At 51.0% G+C, this 18,566-nt stretch overlaps 2 protein-coding genes across 2 annotated transcripts; one reads left to right on the plus strand and one right to left on the minus strand.

The window, feature by feature from the left end:
- Positions 1-462: 462 nt before the first annotated feature.
- On the minus strand, positions 463-13,818 carry CCS (copper chaperone for superoxide dismutase). Its single transcript, XM_004383687.2, has 8 exons — positions 13,716-13,818; positions 13,336-13,408; positions 7,952-8,089; positions 7,555-7,732; positions 7,049-7,109; positions 1,058-1,135; positions 883-986; positions 463-784 (listed from the first exon to the last, which is right to left on the minus strand). Exons 1-8 carry the CDS (start codon positions 13,752-13,754, stop codon positions 631-633), a joined length of 825 nt encoding a protein of 274 aa, XP_004383744.1. The 5' UTR covers positions 13,755-13,818; the 3' UTR covers positions 463-630.
- A 203-nt stretch (positions 13,819-14,021) lies between these two features.
- Positions 14,022-16,610, plus strand: CCDC87 (coiled-coil domain containing 87). Its single transcript, XM_004383900.1, has one exon. It carries the CDS (start codon positions 14,022-14,024, stop codon positions 16,608-16,610), a length of 2,589 nt encoding a protein of 862 aa, XP_004383957.1.
- Positions 16,611-18,566: the final 1,956 nt, after the last annotated feature.

The raw sequence follows: 18,566 nt of genomic DNA on the forward strand, positions 1-18,566 counted from the left end.
TGAAAAGAGATAAGGACCTTCCCCCAGAGCTGACAGAGAGCGAGCCTTTCCCTGAATTCGGACTTCTAGCCTCCTAAACTGTGAGAAAATAAGTTTCTGTTTGTTAAAGCCCCCCACGTGTAGTATTTCAGTTACAGCACCAGTAGACTGACACCATATTCCCTCGTTACAGTCCAGCCACAGGAAGAAGATGTGCTCTAATCTCTCAGGGAAAGGACTGGTTGGCCAGCGAGGGTCAGGTGTCCGATTTGGCTCCAATCAGCCCTAGTGAGGAGGGGGTCAGGGCACAGACATGTGACTGCTGTGACCCTTCACGGAGAGGCTGACGGGCCCTCAGGGGGCGTGCGGATTTGAATCAGGTTTGTTTGGCTCCAAAGCCCAGCGGTGGCCCTAGATGTGGCGGGCAGAGGCAGAGACACCCATTAAGGGACACTGAGGCAGTGACAACACACAAAGTCCCACATGAAAACAAAGCTTTAATTTGCCACAGGAACATTACAGCAACCCCCACCCCCCTGCACCCTAGCTCTCCCAGGGCTGGGCAAGCAAGACCTCCCTCGGCTCCTTCTGGAAATGGAGGCTGCTCAGCTGGGAAGCGACAGGAATAGACCCAACGCTGAGGCCCGGGGCTCAGAGGTGGGCAGGGGGCTGGGCTGGCTGCTTTCGGCCCTCCCCAGAGATGGGCCGGTCCCGCTCCTCCCAGATGGTGAGGCCGTCACAGGTGCAGATCTGCTTGGGGTTCTGGAACAGGCCAGCAGAGCGTGCGATGATGCCACAGGCCAACCTGCCGGAGAACGTGCGGTCACGGGTGACTTGTCCGGGCCCCTCAGGGCTCCCAGCGTGCAGGCAGAGCACAGCCTCTCGCGGGGGTGCATCGCTCACCTCTTGCCCGAGTTCCCGGTGACCTTGGATAAGGGGTGGCTACCGCGGCCCAGGTCATCCTCTCCCTCGTCAATAACCAGGCTGCGGCCAATCACGTCCCACACCTTTGAGAGGGAAGCAACGCCTCAGACAGGTGGGCTTGTAGGAAGGGCTCCCACCTTCCTTCCCACGGTACCTTCAGCTTCTCATCCTCCATCCTGAAGACAACTCGGCCGTCAGCGTCAGCAAGGACGTTCCCCAGGTCTCCGCGGTGCTGGAATGGGACCCAGTGGGGCAGGGTCAGGCGGGGCACAGCTGCTGTCTCCTGGCTTCCCAGTATCTGATTCCCCTTCCTCCCCTTCCAAAAAGTACCAGTCCCCCTGAGGGCATAGACTGGTAGGATCAACAGGTGGCCCAGGACTCAAGGCAGGCAACTGGATACACCCTCCCCGGGCAGAATGACAGGGAGCTAAACACAGCACCTGAGAGTCCCCCCCATCAGACCAGACTATTCCTGCTATGAGGGTGCTGCTCGACCCTCTTCCCAGCCTCAGAGTGAGTTCTGTTCCTGCTTCTCTTGAAGCCAGATCTCCAGCCTCCTGTTGGCTCTGTGAGCCCCTGGAAGTCAGCCAGTAAATTCTCTTAGGCTTAAGTTGGCCAAGGTTGGCTTTCCTGACTATCAGATGCAACCAGCATCATCTCCCGGACTCCCACCCTTGAGGCACAGAGAGAACACAGGGGACAAGGGGCCTGTCCTACCCCATAGCTGGCTCTGCCCACCTTCCCCTTGACGGCAATACAAAATGCCATCGCACATCTCCCGAGCACCTCCTATGTAAAAACACTCTGCTAGGCACTGGGGAAGGAGTCCTGGTGGCCCGGTGGTTAACCACTCGCCTACTAACTGAAAAGTCAGTGGTTCGAACCCTCCAGCCACTCCATGGGAGAAAAGACCTGGCAATCTGCTCCTGTAAAGATTAATCCATTGTTATTGAGTCGATTCTGACTCATATCGACCCTATAGGACAGCGTAGGACTGCCCCATACGTTATCCAAGGCTGTAATCTTTTTTTTTCCCTAAATTTTATTTGGTTGTTGAGAATATACACAGCAAAACATATACCAATTTAACAGTTTCTACATGTACAATTTAGTGACATGGATTACGTTCTTTGAGTTGTGCAACCATTCTCACCCTCCTTTTCTGAGTTGTTCCTCCCTCATTAACATAAACTGACTATCCCCTGAGGTTCCTATCTAATCTTTCAAATTGCTGCCAGCAATTTGATCCCATATAGATAGCATAACCCTCAAGGCAGACCTTTTTTTTTTTTTACCAGTTAAGCTAAACTATTGTTCCGTTTCAAGAGGACTTTAGGGGATATTTTTGGTTTAAGGTTTAAAGATTATCTCAGGGCAATAGTTTCAGGGGTTCATCCACCCTCCATGGCTCCATAAAGTCTGTTCTGCATTTTCCCCTTTTGATCAGGAGCCTTCTATGGAATCTTTGATCAAAATGTTCAGTAATGGTAGCCAGGTACCATCTAGTTCTTCTGGTCTCATGGCAAAGGAGGAAGCTGTTCATGGAGGCAATTACCCACACATTCCATACCCCCTCCTATTCCTGACTCTCCTTCCTCTGTTGCTCCAGGTAAATAGAGACCACTGTACCAAGGCTGTAATCCTTATGGAAGCAGACTACCACATCTTTCCCCTGCAGAGCAGCTGGTGGGTTCAAACCACTGACCTTTCAGTTAGCAGCTGAGTGCTTAACCACTGCACCACCAGGGCTCCTTACTCCATAAAGATTACGGCCTAAGAAACCCTATGGGGCAGTTCTACTCTGTCTTCTAGGGTCGCTGTGAGTCGGAACCGACTCAATGGCATACAACAACGACAACAAGGCACTGGGGCGGGGGGGTGAGGCAAGACGTATGGTCACTGTCCTCAAGGACCTCACAACATGGTGGGGAGCAGACATGGAAGCGACTAGTTACTATGAAACAAGGGGCGGGTGCAGCAACTAGCACGTGTTCTGTGTTCTGGTGACAGGACTGAGACCCACAGCTGTGCAAATAAATTGTCCCCAACCTGACACTTTGGACAGATGCAAGCTCCTGTGCAAATGTGGCCGGCCCACACAAGCTTGCCGCTAAGCCAAAAAGCAGACCACTGTGCCTGGGCTGACAAGCAGTGAGAAGTGCCAACGCCACCTTATCTTGACTTCCAAAGGGACGTCTGCAGCTTGCACCTGGCACGTCTTGTTATGCTCCGCGTTGGGGGCTTCAACAGATCAAGATGGGGAAGTGAAACAGAGGCTTGACGGGCATTTCCAGGGCTGGGCTGAGGGAGCCTGGCAGTGTGGCTCGGAGGATGACCGAGTAGCAGGGTCGGGAGCGGCAGCCGTTCCACGCCTCCCCTCAGCACAGAGGCAGGTGGACTGGGCCAGGGGGGGCTCTGTCACCTGGAGATGCCTGTGCCCTCGGGCACTGAGGAGCCACGGAGGGTTTCAGGTAGGGGTACGGCATGATCACTAGGCTTTCAAGCAATCCCTCTAGTATAGTGTCCGAAGGGAAAGGCTTGTGGGGCGGGGAGGAGGAAAGAAAGCTTCAAGACCTCCTAGAGACAGGCATCCAAGCTTGGGTGGAAATTCCCACGCTGAGTTCATTTCCACCCGGGCAAAACCAGAAGCTACAATCCAAAAGGAACCTACTAGTCATCACAGCAGCCTTGTCTGCTCACCTACTGGCTCAATTCCTCCCCTGTCTATATCAAGGGCTTGGGCCCAATACAGCAGCTGACTCCAGTCCCCTTGGATTCCCTGCCCCAGGTCACGAGGGAGGTCTCCTGCCTGTTAGACACCTCCATGTCATCATTTCATAAGACACTGGGCTTCTATTTCCCACTACTCGCTGTTTCAAGCCTCGAGGGCTCTGCCTACATAGCTTCCTCGGCCAGGGCTGCCATTCTACTCCCACCCTCTTCACCTGCCTAACTCCCACTCATCTTTCGAGCTCAATGAGGTAGACAGTCTCTAAGATTGCCACCTCCTCCTCCCCATATTCCAAACCAAAACCAAACCCATTGCTGTCTAGTCAATTGACTCACAGTGACCCTAAAGGACAGGGTAGAGCTGCCCCATAGGGTTTCCAAGGCTGTAATCTTTACAGAAGCAGACTGCCACATCTTTCTCCCACAGAGTGACTGGTGGGTTCAAACCGCCAACCTTCCAGTTAGCAGCCGAGCGCTTAATAACCGTCCATTCGGTTAGCAGCTGAGGGCTTAACCACTGAGCCACCAGTGCTTCTTTTCCCATATGCACACCCTGTGTAATCCCCTCCCTTTGCCTGCAGGGTGGACCTAGTGTCACTGTGGAGATTAGGTAACACGAAGAGTGTGGCTTCACTCCTGGATGGCCGCTCTTACTCACTGGCTCTGACAGAGGCCAGCTGCCGTGGTGAGCGGCCCTAGGGAGAGGCCCACGCGACAGAGAACGGGTGTCTGGCCAACAGCCAGTGAGGACCGAGGCCAGCCAACAGCCACGCGAGTGAGCTGGACGAAAACTACCCCCGCGGAGCCCTGAGATGACCACAGCCTGGCCGACACTTGACTGCAGCCTTGAGATTAGAGAACCCTAAGCCAGAGACCCCAGGCAAGCCAGGCCCCGACTGCAGGCCCACAGAGGCAACCGTGAGGTAATAAACGTTTGTTGCTTTAAGCCCCTACATGTAGGAGCAGTTGGATTTGCAGCAATAAATCACCAATGCACTCCGCATGAGCATGGCACTGCCAACTGGGCCCCACAGAAATGCCTCTCCAACATCCCAGAGAGGGCAACCAAAAACGTTTGCCCATTAAAAATGTCACAGAGCTGTCAAAAGTCCAAAGAAAACAGTTACGTGAATCAAGAATCTGGGAAAGAATTAAGAGGCGCCTATCATAATTTTGTGGCAAACTTTCATCAAGACAGAAAATAGAAACAAGCTGGTCTGGAGGTGACCTGGCACAGTTGGAGAGGTCTGAGATGGCAGAGCCACCCGCACTGGGCTGGGAATGGGCTTCCTTTGATTCTGCTCAATGTTCATCTGGTCATTCAGCGGGTACCCAGCCTTGCTTGCAGACCAGGCCCTGGGGGCTTTAGGAAGATGGTTGCCGGGGTTATCAGGCACAGCCCTTGCCCTCAGGTAAAGATGAGCATGCAGACATTGCCTCTGACATTCACAGAAAGCTTCAAAGAAGAGCAGTGTGGAGAGGGAATGAAATGAGATGGGCTGTGAAGCTGGGACAGTGGTGACACTGGCCTCTAAGGGACAGCAGTGTCATAGCGGTTAGAGGTATGCGCTCTGGAGCCAGGCCGTTTGGGTTCACATCTCCTCTTTGCCACTTCATAGCACGGTGTCCTATGCAAGTTACTTTTTGTGCCTCTGTTTCTTCGACTTTTAAACGGGGATGATAATAGAACCTATCTGGAGGACTTTGTGAAGAGGAAATTAGTGAAGACATGTAAAGCACTTTAGAAAAGCCTCTGGCATGTGAGAGCCCAATAAATCTCGGGTATTATGAGAGGAAGGGCTTACAGGGGTGACCTGGTTGGAGGAACGTGTAGGAGACAGACCCTGAAGCTGGGTTTGCTTCAACTATGAGACCTGGGAGAACACAGAGAGGAGACACTGGTTTCCCAGGATTACGAAGAACCTGCCCTGATACCGTCTCCGAGTGCAGGGTGAACGGTTACCACTGGAGCGGAGGGCAGGATATTAGGTTTTGTATAGACAGGGCATTGCTGTTAGTTGCTGTGGAGTCGGCTCCAACTTGTGGCAACCTTGTCATATACAACAGAACAAAACATTGCCCAGCCTGGCGCCACCCTCACAATTGTTGAATTGTTGGTACGTCTGAGCCCATTGTTGCAACTATTGTGTCAATCCATCTCACTGAGGACAGACACCGTTGTTACTGGGTGCCGTTGAGTCGATTCCAACTCATAGTGACCCCATGTGACAGAGCAGAACACCCCCCACAGAATTTCCTAGGCTGTAATCTTTACGGAAGCAGACTGCCAGGTCTTTTCTCCCGCAGAGCTGCTAGATGAGTTCCAACCGCCAACCTTCGGTTAGCAGCAGAGCACTTAACTGTTGCGCCACCAGGGCTCTTTGTGGAGGACATTAAAAAACCCATCGCTTTTGAGTCAATTCCTACTCACAGTGGCCCTACAGGGCAGAGCAGAACTGCCCCATGTGGTTTCCAAGGCTGTAGTCTTTACAGAAGCAGACTGCCACATCTTTCTCCTGTGGAGTGGTTGCTGAGTTCGAACCACCAACCATTGGTTAGCAGCCAAGCACCTAACCACTGCACCAGCAGGGCTTCATTGATTTATTTTTACAATTACCTTCCTCCTATGGCTAGAAGTACTGGTTTTCCCTTTTCTGTGGTAATATCAAGTTTCTTTTTAAAAATAAACCTACTTAATTACATGAAATGATGTCTGATTTGCTTCAAAATACTGGTGGAGAAGTGGTGGGGGTGTAACTGAAACAGGATTGACTGGTAACTGTTGAAACGGGATGATGGGGGCATGGGGCTTCACGACACTAGTTTGGAATATGTTCGAAACTTTCCATGATAAAATAATAATAAACAGAAAGATAAAATAAGTAGTCAAGTTAAATAAAAATACTGAGTAACTAACAGAACAAGAAGTACTCAGATGAGGCCAAAATCACTGAGGCAGAACAAGGCTCACTGAAGACGGACCGATTCTCTGGTGAAAAATGAAATTCCAGGTCCAGGGACTGTAACCTCAGGGACAGCCTCTGGAGTTTAGCAAAAACTTTTAACTCCCATACCTTCCTTCTCGTGAAGCTTTCTCCCACTTCCCTGCCCTGAGGCGGGGGCAGGGGTTTGCGCTGGGCTCGGGGCCTCTTCAGCCTCCTGCAAGGGTTATCTCACTGCACTGCCACCCAGGATTCTTGGTGGTCTCCCCACTAGACTATGAGCTCCTGGAGGGCAGGCACTGGGCCACGTTGTATCCCCAGGGTCTGGATCACAGAAAGTGTCAATAAACGTTTCTAAGCTGAACAAAATAAGGCCAAAAAGTAATCATACTTTAAGGCTCCAAGAGCAGCCTGACCTGCCTCTGGGACCCTGGGTTCTCTCTGGCCCAAGCCCAGCCCAGGCTGACACTTACCCGGTTAGCGTCCTGGGGGCCCCCATGAGACATTCCATCAGGGTTAAAGTGGTCCCCACAGCTAAGAAGAGAAGGTACCAGATGGGCAGGGAACTAGCATTTCACAGGCCAGTTGAGTTTATTTAAGGCCTGAACTAGGTTGGTTCCTTCCTTCCTTCTTCCCTTCCTCCCTCCCTCCTTCCTCCTTCCCTCCCTTCCTTCCATTATCCATCCATCCATCCATCCATCCAACAAACAGGCCCACTCTGTGCTGGGCTTTAGGCAGAGGCATGGAGATGAATCAGACATGGTTTCTACCCTCAAGAAGTTTCTGGTCCAAGCGAAGACACAGATGAGTCAACAACTAGTAATGTGACAGCCCCCCTGCTTCCCGTGTCCAGGAGTTGCCTTCCATCTCTGAGGCAGTAATGTGGGTACGAGCAGGGGCTTCAGGATCAGATACTGGTTCAAATCCCAACTCTCTGTTATATGTCTAGGTGCCACAGGGGAGATTCCAGACCACTCACCTGGCGCAGTTCCTGGTCAGGTCCCCATACTGATGGACATGGAGGCCATGTGGGCCAGGCTCCAGGCCGTCAATGGTCCCCTCGATGAGGCAGCGCTCGGGGCTCAGCTGTAGGAAGCGTACCACTCCCTGCACGGGGCCAACCCCCGCAAGAATGGCCACTGCTGCTCCCAGATTCTCTGCAAGGTTATCAGACATCTGGCTGGCTCACTTGCTCACCCAGCCCCAACCCTTCATCGCCTTGGGAAGAGCATGGCAAGAGCCCCACATACCTTCATACCTTCCCCAAAGCCATTCCATCCCAGAGCCCAAAATTTGTCCTCACAGCCAGACTGGCCCCAGATCCAGGCCACTTCCCTCCCCGACTGGCCGAGGCGAAAGCCATAGTGGTCACTCACGTAATAGGCTAGTGCCCATGCCCTTGAGTGCTGCCTGCCGCCCTGTGCTCTCTAGGAGGGCCTGCACTTTCGGGCTGGGCAGGGTGGTGTGTACCAGGACCATCTGGTTCTCCAACTGCACCTCCACGCCCTGGACACCTGGGAGGAGAGAAGGCAGAGGGCTGCAGAGGGGCGGGGCAGCCCTGTGCTGGGGGCAGAGAAGAGAGAAACAGACCGCAGTTCCCACCCTCCCTCTACCAACCTTCCCGTGGCAGGAGGCAAGGCAGGAAACAGGGCTCTCAGGTGCTGACTTGCATGCCTTCTACCTGGGTAGCCTTGGGTAAGTCCCTTAACCTCTCGGAGCCTTTCTTTACATATAAAGTGAGGATAACACCACCTCCCTCCTTGGACTGTTGTGAGTCCTTATCACGTGCCAGGCATTGTTCATAACTTTTTTTTTTTTAAATAATATTTTATTGTGTTTTCAGTGAGAGTTTACACAGCAAATTAGGTTCTCATTTAACAATTTCTACACCAATTAATCAGTGGCACTGGTTACATTTTTCACAGTGTCTCAACATTCTCATTCATTCTATCTGGTTGTTCCATTTCCAGTAATCTTGTTCCCCTGTGCCCTTACCTTCTCATCTTTTCTTTGAGTGATTGTTGACCATTTAGTCTCATATAGATGACTTTTTTTGAAGAAGCACAGTATTCACCAGTTTTATTCTTTATTTTATGACCCACTCTGTTATTTAGCTAAAAGGTAATGGCAGGTGATAGTTTCCGTTCAAGATTTAAAGGGTATCTCAGGGCTACAGTCTTCAGGATTCCCCAGGCTTAACCAGTCCAGTAAGTCTGGACTTTAAAAAAAACTGAGTTCTGTTCCACATTCTTCTGCCATTCTACCAGGATTCATTGATTGTGGCTCTGATCAGAACGGTTGTTAGCAGTAGCTAGGCACCATCTAGTTCTTCTGGTCTCAGGGTGGATGAGGCCGTGGTTCATGTAGGCTATTAGTCCGGTAGATTAGTTTCTCCTCTGAGTCTTTGGTTTCCTTCCTTCTCTTTTGCTCCAGATGAGTACAGACCAATGGTTGTATCTTAGATGGCCACTCGCAAGCTTTTAAGACCCCAGACACTACTCACCAGACTAGGATGTAGAACATTAATTTTATGAGCTATATTATACCAATGGACCCAGTTGTCACATAAGACTATGGTCCTAAGCCTTCAAACCCAGACTACCAAATTCATGAGGTGTTTGGTAACGTCTAAGAAGTATCTGTAACTGTGTCCCCTATGTGGTTTATTATATATATGAATATACATGCATGCACACACATACCTGCATATACATACACCTATACATGTAACAACAAACGTATGTATACGCATGCACACATATATATATACCCATACACATATATAAACATCTACATACATATGTAACCACACACTTTTTTGGGGGGCTGTCATTGGTGTTCATAACTTTTGAAGTTGCATTCTTCATGACAGCCAAAAGGCAGAAACAATCCAAATGCCCATCGGGTGATGGGTGGATACACAAAATGCGGTATATGCATGTTGTGTTGTTGTTGTGTGCTGCTGAGTCAATTCTGACTCACAGTGACCCCAAGTGACAGAGTAGAACTACCCCATAGTGTTTTCTAGGCTGTAAACTTTACGAGAGGAAATCACCAGGTCTTTCTCCTGAAAAGCTGCTGGGTGGGTTTGAACTGCCAACTTTTGGGCCAGCAGCCGAGTGCTTAACCGTTTGCACCACCAGGGCATACAACGGAATATTATTTCATCCATAAGTAGAACTGAAGTTCTGATGCATACTACAACACGGATGAGCCTAGAAAACATTGTTAAGTGGAAGAAGCCAGATACAAAAGACTGTACATTGTAGATTCCATTTAAAGGAAATGTCCGGAATAGGTAAATCATAGAAACAGAAAGTAGATTGATTAGTGGTTGGCTAGGGCTAGGAGGGTGAGGCTGGAGTGATGGTTTAAGGATATGGAGTTTCCTTCTGAGGTGATAAAAATGTTCTAAAATTAACTGTGGTAATGCTTGCATAACTGTGAATATACTAAGACCACTGAATCGTATACTTAAATGGGTGAATTGTATGGTACATGCATTTTATATCAATAAAGCTGTTACCAAAAAAGGGGAGGGACTATTACTATTAACACAACAGGTAATGAGCGTGGAGCACACACTGTGGGCCAGGCCCTCTTCTAAGTGCTTTACCTGTCATGATGGTTAATGTTATGTGTCAACTTGGCTAGGCCATGATTCCCAGTATTGTGTAATTGTTCTCTATTTTCGTGATCTGATGTAATTATCCTCCGTTTTGTGATCTGATGTAATTGTCCCCCATTTTGTGATATGATGTAACTGTCCTCCATTTTGTGGTATCGTGTAATTATGTGTTGTAAATCCTAAACCTTTATGTGTTGATGCGGCAGGATTAGTGTAAGGTTTATCATGAGTCACTTCCTTCCTAAAGGGCATGACTCAAGTCACAGCCTTACTCAAGTCACCACCTTGCTCTAGTAAGGGGAGTTTCCTTGAGTGTGGCCTACATCCAATATATATGAATGCTCTGGCAAAGCTCTCTCTCACTCTGGATCCTACATCCAGCTTGTCATCATCTGACCTCTAGTTCTTGGGACCTGAGCCAACAGCCTGCTGTCTGACCTGCTGATTCTGGGATTTGCCAGATTCCGCAGCCCTGCAAGCCAGCAACCTGCTGTCTGACCTGATTTGCCAGCTTCCACAGCCCCGTGGGCCAGCAGCCTGTTGTCTGACCTACCAATCTGGGTTCATCAGCCTCTGCAACCATGTGAGTCAGGAGAAGCTTCCAGCCTGATGCCTGACCCATGGACTTGAGACTTGCCAGCCTTTCTACAACCACGTGAGCCATTTCCTTGAGATAAATACATATATGCTTCACTGCTTTGGCTTTTCTAGAAAACTTAGCCTAAGACATCTATATTCATTCATTTGAAACTCAGAGGAACCCTGTGAGTTGAGTAGTATTATCCCTATTTTACAGAAGAGGAAACTGAGGCCACAGAGATTTAAGAAACTTGCTCAAAGTCACATTGTAATAAGTTGTGGAACTGGAATCCAAGCCCAGGCAGCCTCACTCGAGAGTCCAAGCCCTTAACCCAAACACTCTGCCCACCCTGAGAAGGAGCCCCCAGGCTGGGCTGGGATCCCCCTCCTCTGTCCTCCTAGAATGACATTATCTGACTTATAATTTAAAAAATCAGTCTGGCTTTTATTTGGAAAAGCTATTGGGGGGCCAACAGAGGCATCAAGGAGCCCACAAAGGAAGTTCTTGCTTGGTCTGGGGAGAGGTGAGCTGATTCTCTGCTCCCAAAGTGGGAGGGCTGGAAGCTCCTTGCAAGTATGCACCTCCACAACTCTTGAGCTGAGTCTGACCAAGAAGGCTGGCTCCCCAGCCAAGCAGCAGCTGATGAACCCCGAGTGTGGCTGAGCAGGAGCCACAGGGAACTCCAGGAGGTGAGCCTTGGCCTGGTGCTCCTCCCACTTACCTGTGGAAGAAGATCAGAGCCTGTTTCCCCAAAACCCCAGGCCTCCCAGATAGGGCAGCCCTCGTTCTCTATGCATTCTGGGAAACGACAACTTTCCTGCCCAGCCCATGAGAAAGCCAAGCTGTTCCAGCTATCTAGACCAGATAATGCACAGTCATATAGTCGTTATCTGGTGCCTGAGAAGCCTGCTGAGGGCTGAAAATTGCCCTGTGTCTGACAGAAAGTCTAGCTGTCAGCTCTCTTAGCGAGAAAGCTTTACAGGAAGTGGAAGGCCTTACATCCTGAGAAAGCTTTGGTCAGAACACTCCACACATCAGTGGAATGGCTCGAACTCCACCAGACTCTAACTCCAAAACCCTAAACATAGTCTAAGCAAACCTCACTTCAAGGTCTGTCTCCTACACCTCCCCTCAACCAGATCACTCCCTGTAAACCCTGTGTTATGGACTGAATTGTGTCCCCCAGAAATATATGTTGTAAATCCTAACCTCTATGTGTCTGGTTATAATCCCATTTGGGAATGGATTGTCTTTGTTATGTTAATGAGGCAGGATTAGTGTAGAGTGTATTTTGAGTCAATCTCTTGCAAAACATAAAAGGAGTAGATTAAGGAAGCAGAGATGGGAGAAGATAGATGCCAAGCCACATGGCGATCGCCAGGGAACCATGAAGCAAGCTAAAGAGACAGGGGCCTTTCCCAGCACAGAGACAAAGCCTTCCCCTAGAGCCAGTGCCCTGAATTTGTACTTCTAGCTTCCGAAACTGTGAGAAAATAAATTTGTTTGTTAAAGCCACCCACTTGTAGTATTTCTGTAACAGCAGCACTAGATGACTAAACCACCCTTCCTCTCATAATATCTGAGATTTATTGGGCTCTCACATGCCAGAGGCTTTTCTAAAGTGCTTTACATGTCTTCACTAATTTCCTCTTCACAAAGCCCTCCAGATAGGTTCTATTATCATCCCTGTTTAAAAGTCGAAGAAACAGAAGCACAAAAAGTAACTTGCATAGGACACCGTGCTACGAAGCAGCAAAGAGGAGATGTGAACCCAAATGGTCTGGCTCCAGAGCACATACCTCTAATCACTACGACACACTGCTGTCCTGTAGGGTCCAGTGTCACTACTGTCCCAGCTTCACAGCCCATCTCATTTCATTCCCTCCCCTACACAGCTCTTCTATGAAGCTTTCTGTGAATGTCAAAGGCAATGTTTGCATGCTCATCTTTATCTGAGGGCAAGGGCTATGCCTGATACACTGGCAACCATCTTCCTAAAGCCCCCAGGGCCTGGTCCACAAGCAAGGCTGGGTACCTGCTGAATGACTGGATGAACATTGAGCAGAATCAATGGAAGCCCATTCCCAGCCCAGTGCGGGTGGCTCTGCCATCTCAGACCTCTCCAACTGTGCCAGGTCACCTCCAGACCAGCTGACTTTCAGGAACCAGGAGCTGCATAAGATGGTACACGGCCAGAGCTGCTGTTTGCTTTGTCAAGATATTGCTGTTTCCCAAGCAAGAACTGTTTTCCAGGGAACTCCCTCCGTAGGAGGGGCTACGTTCAGCCTAGCTCCTCGCTCCAGGACACCTGAGGTTCAGCCAGGACACACAGCTGTAGCCAGTTCATCTAGTCATTCAGCAGGTACACGGCTGAAACCTGGACTCTAGACTCTGCCTCTGGGTAGCTGTGTGATTCTGAGAATATTCCTTCCGCTGAGTCTCCGTTTCGGCTTCATCTGTAACATACGAGTCGGGGTGGTGGAAGAGATTTGCCTAGCCTCTCCCAGAAGCCTCGGAACAGCTGTCCATAGAAAACTTTACATGGCTCTTACCTGCCACCCCTTGCAGGGACTTGCGAACCGCATCCACGCAGCTCTGACAGGTCATTTGCACGGCGAACTCCAGCTGCAGGGGCGGCAGGGACAGGCCTATGAGAGCTGGGGACGGAGGCTGCCTGACCCTGTTTCACCACCTCCCCTATGACCACCCCAAAGACCTGGGAGTCACGCCCCACGTGACCCTTCCTCAAGCGCCCTCTTCATGATCACTCATCATCATTCCAGGACCGTAGTCCCATGCCCCAGCACTCACGCCAGGGGTCCTGCTACCCTCGCATCTCAAGATCACCCCCGGTCCCAGGCTAGTTAACGATCACCCCAACAGACAAAGTTCCCTGTCCCGCGAGGCTCCCACTCGAGGCCTCGACTCTCACCGTGCAGGAGGTCCCGTTGTCTCCTGAAGCCGAAGACATCCTAGACCCTGCCACCGGCTGCAGGATGAGATGCGCTCTGGTACTGAAGCGCAACTCCCAGCAGCGTCGCAGGGCCGCGGAGTCGCGGAAGCCACCCTTCGCTCCGCCCCCTACTGCGTGCGCACGCAAGGCCTCCCTCCCCCCCCCCCATGTACCTGGGGCGACGCGCGAGGGCTGCGCAGGCGCACTGGGGCCGCCTGCCTCCTGGTTGCCTTAGTAACGGCTTAGCAACTGTGCGGACGGGCAGTGGGCTCCGCCGGTGCCAAGATGGAGCCTCGGAAGCTGCAGCCCGAGCTCCAGCGGTTTTACCACCAGTTGTTGCAGCCGCTGTCGCTTTTCCCCCGCAGGGCGACGCCCCCAGAGACTAAGAAGCGCCTCCCGCAGAAGGTCGGGATGCCGGAAGCGCTGCAGCCCACACAGCTGACGGTGGCGTCGCTGTGTAGCCAGGTAGCCGAGCGGCTGGCCCGCAGCGGGTTGTCGGCGCGGGTGTCTCCGGAGGGCCGTCTCCGCCTCACGCAGGTCATCCTGGACGAGCTGAAGTGCAGCTGGCAGGAGCCTCCCGCCGAGCCCGGTCTGAGCCGCCGGAACAACCAGAAGCTGCGGGAGCGGCTTGAGGCCCACGTGCTGCTGAGCAGCGAGCAGCTCTTCTTACGCTATCTGCACCTGCTGGTGACCCTGTCCGCTCCCAGAGGCGTCTTTACCGAACCAGCCACCCTCACCCGCTTGGCCGCCAGCCTGGCCAGGGACTGCACGCTTTTCCTCACCAGCCCTGATGTTTACCGTTGCCTGCTCGCCGACTTTCAGGCCGTGCTGAGGGTAGATCGAGCCCGCGGCGGCGTGAAGGAGCTGAGCCACCCCAGCCCCATGCAGGCTTTCAAGCTCTGCCCTATCCCTTGGCCTCACAGCACCGGCTTCGCCCACGTGCCATGCTCCAGCCTCACCCTGAACTACCTCGTCCACCTCAGCCGCCCTTCAGAGTTTCTCAGCGAACCAGGAGTGGATGCTCTGAAAGAATTGAAGGCCATGCCCCAGCTGAAGAGAAGGATTCTCCTCTGGCTGCCCTCCACGCCAAAGAAAGAAGACATGGACTTAATTTCCTCACAGACTGAGCCACAGCCTAGCTACATGGTGGCTCCCACCAGCTGGGCTGCCCCTTCCACCCAGTTCTCAGTCTACTCCCAGCTCGGGAGCTGCCGGTCCATGCCCTCTCTGCGTGAGGGCTGGAAGCTGGCAGATGAGCTGGGCCTTCTCCCACTCCCCCCTCGCACCTTAACGCCACTGGTCCTGGTTGCAGAGAGCAAGCCAGAGCTGGCAGGGAACACTGTGACTGAGGATCTGAAGCAGATGATGAAGACACGCAAATTTCAGTGGCCTCGCTACCTACCGCGGGACTCAGACCTGCCCCCACTCCTGGCAGCCCTGACCCACCGACCGGCCACAGGGCACCGCCTCAGGAAGCTGCAGAGGATGTTGAAGGCCCTGGAGGAGGAAGAAGCCTTCAGTCAGCAGGACCACCAACCCCACAAAGCCCCGCCACTACACCCACAGCCAGTGACTGTAACTCTGAAGCTAAGAAGTCAGCTAGTGGTCGAGGCAGCTGCTGTGCGAGTCTCGGACAGAAATTTCGTGGACTCCTTCCACGTGGAGGGGGTTGGAGTCCTGTACAACCACCTGGCTGGTGAACTGGACCCCAAACTTGTTGAAGAGATGGATCGCAACCACTTCGCCGGCAGTAGCACCCGAGAGGTCTACAAGGAGTTGATGAGCCGTGTCTCTACTAACCACCTCCGTTTTGACCAGGGGCCCCTGGTTGAGCCTGCAGCAGGTAAAGACTGGTCAACCTTCCTGTCCTCAGCCTTCCTCCGTCAAGAAAAACAGAATCGCATCATCAACCCTGAGCTGGCGAATCTTCACTCCCAAGGAGCCAACAGGTTACTCTCCAACGCCGACAAGGCGTCCTCCCTCACGTCATTTTATGCCTACAAAAGCTGGGACTGGCGGTCCAACAAGACCTCATGGATGCGCTGGTGGAAAACCAACCTGTCCAAGGAGGACTACTTCAAGTACCTCACCACCCAGGAGACGGACTTCCTCCATGTCATCTTCCATATGTATGAGGAGGAGGTTCCCATGGAGCTGGTGGTCCCTGTCAGGGAGTCCCTGGAGCTTCAGCACCCTCCACCCTTGCCAGAAGAGGAAGAGCCCTGGGACTTTGTGCCGGGTGAGTGGGATTGCAACATAGTGCTGCAGTACGGCCTGGGAACTGCAAGGCTTGACCTCCTGGGCGAATGCCACAAAATCCAGAGCCTGCAGAAGCGTCTGGAGCGGCTGTGGTTCTTGCTTGAGGTCCCCTACAAGGACCGGCTGGACATGGCCATCAAGTACAGCTCCAGCGCCCGTCTGACGCAGCTGCCTGCAGTCATGAGTGCCTGGGAGCAGGCCCTGCAGCCCATTCAGCTGCGGGAGATCCTGCTGGCGAGACTGGAGTGGTTTGAGCGGCAAGCCTCCAACCCCAGTCGCTTCTTCCAGAAGCCTGACATGGGCCTGAGTTGTCTGCTGGAGGAGAATCAGATCCGCAGCCATCTGCAGAGGAAGCTCAATCAAGTGGAAACGTCCTTGGTTTCCCTCCTAGAGGAGATCGAGTCAATCTTTGACGAGCCAGTGACCTTCAGGGGGCGGCGCTATCTGGATAAGATGAAGCGTGACAAAATTGAGATGCTGTACTGGTTGCAGCAGCGGCGGCGGGTCCACCACCTGGTCCGGACCCAGAGGGCCTCCCACACCCAGACAGCCCAGTCCGGGAGGCTGAGCAGCCAACATTTAGTAGCTCCCGGGAACACTCCCATTACCCTTTGACCCAGCCAAGTACCCTCACATCCCTCCCCGACCCCTAGACAGCCAGCCGCTCATCTGGACTTCTTGACTGCTTTGGAAGAAGAAATATGGGTGTCTACACCTGAGAGCGTGGGCTTCAGAAACACTGTGCTTCCAGACTTGGTATTGACAATGAAGTTCTCATAAAAGAGTCCCTGGGCCCTAGTGTTCGCATTGATATCAAGCTATGCACGATATAGCTGAAATCTTATGTACCAAAAGAACTGAGATAGATCATCCCTTGGAGTTCCTGGTGATGGGACATGTCGGGTGGGACAATGAAGCTCAGCATTCCTATCACATGACATTAAATTGGCTGATTAGAGCCCCAGATCAAGAGGCTAACAGAGAGGGCCCTGGAGTCAGTAGATGTAGGTTTAAACCCTGGCTGTGACTTTGGGCAAGTTACCTAACTTCTCTGCACCTGGGTCATCACGTGTCAGACGAAGTGGTTGGGTCCGGGTTGTTACTTCTGCCAGTTCTCACGTGCTGTTGATAGAGCTAAACGTTTTTTTAATAAAAATTTTACCAGTTAATACAAACACATGGTACAAAATACACAAGGGTATGTACCGAAAAGTAAGTCTCCTTCCCACCCCTGTCTCTAGTATCTCAGTTCCCGTCCCCAGGGATCACAGCTGTGACTAGTTTTTTTTTTATATATCTTTCCATTTATTCCCTTATTCAGCAAATATTTATTGAATATCTACTAGGTGTTAGATGCTCGGTCTATATCAGGGAACACAACAAAGATCCCTACTCTTTGTAGAGTTTACATAAGCATAGTGCCTAAGCACATTGAGTCATAGAATGTTAGAAGGTGATAAGGATTGTGGGAAAAAAAGAGTAGGGTAAGAGGGAGTCAGGGGGTGGGGGCTGTCGTTTTAATTAGTGCTCAGGATGGGCCTCACTGGGAACATGAGATTTGAGCAAAGGTTTGAAGGAGGGGAACAGGTGAGCCCTGTGGAAATCTGGGAGAACAGCTTTTCACACAGAGGGAACAGCCAGTGCAAAGTCCTAAGTCAGGAGTGTGCCTGGGGAGATCGAGCAACAGCAAGGTGGCCAGTGTGGGTGGAAGGAAGTGAAGGGGAGAATTGAGTCAGAGGCGTCAGGGTACCAAGGGGCAGGTTAGGTGATGCAAGACCTCACGCCATTGTATGAATTATTCCAGAGACAGTCTCTGCATATATGAGCACATGTGAATATATTTTCTGTGCATATATTTATAACTACACCAGTGGGAATACACCGTACCCCTTGTGTGGCACCTTGCTTTTTTTTTGCCTTATGTGTCTCAGACTCATTCAATATCATACGGGGTTTATTCTTTTTGACAGCTATGTAGTATTTTACTGTGTGTATTTACATTTTATTTAAGCAGTCCCTTATTGTTGAACATTTATAAACAAAACCAGTGCTCTAAAAAAATCCTTGATCATTCACTTAGCATGTGTAACTATATATATAATTTAGAACTCCTGGAAGTGGAACAGTTAGGTATAAGCATTTGTAATTTCGATAGACATTACCAGTTGCTTTCCACAAAGGTTGTCACAATTTGCATTCTCATCGACACTGCATAGAGTATGTTATCAAATTGTTTGATCTCTGTCAACCTGGTGGGTGAACAATGGAATCTCATTTGAGTTGTGATTCTCATTTCTCTCACGCATGAAGGTGTGTCTTTCATATATTTAAAAGCTATTGGTGTTTTCTCTTCTGTAAACTATCCATGCCTTTCTCCCACTTTTCAATTGGGTTTGACTTTTATTTTCTTGATTTCTCAGAGCTCTTTATATATTCAGGAAATTTAGCTAACATGTTAGTAGTTAACGCTAAGTTCTTACCACGTGTGGAACACTTTCCCTGCATTATTTCTTAAACTCTTCACAACCAGCTTGTGAAGTGTGTATTATGTTTATAGCTGAGGCAATGAAG

Source organism: Trichechus manatus, unplaced genomic scaffold, assembly GCF_000243295.1.
Source record: "Trichechus manatus latirostris isolate Lorelei unplaced genomic scaffold, TriManLat1.0 scaffold00113, whole genome shotgun sequence".
Classification (NCBI taxonomy): domain Eukaryota; kingdom Metazoa; phylum Chordata; class Mammalia; order Sirenia; family Trichechidae; genus Trichechus; species Trichechus manatus.

Bases quoted from the DNA above. Each gene is read 5' to 3' on its own strand.
- CCS (XM_004383687.2), bottom strand. From the start codon at position 13,754: ATGTCTTCGGCTTCAGGAGACAACGGGACCTCCTGCACG. The intron at 7,110-7,554 runs GTGAGTGGTCTG...TTCTCTTCTTAG, and splicing joins CTGACCAGGAACTGCGCCAG to CTGTGGGGACCACTTTAACC. The intron at 785-882 runs GTGAGCGATGCA...GTTCTCCGGCAG, and splicing joins ACCGGGAACTCGGGCAAGAG to GTTGGCCTGTGGCATCATCG.
- CCDC87 (XM_004383900.1), top strand. From the start codon at position 14,022: ATGGAGCCTCGGAAGCTGCAGCCCGAGCTCCAGCGGTTTTACCACCAG.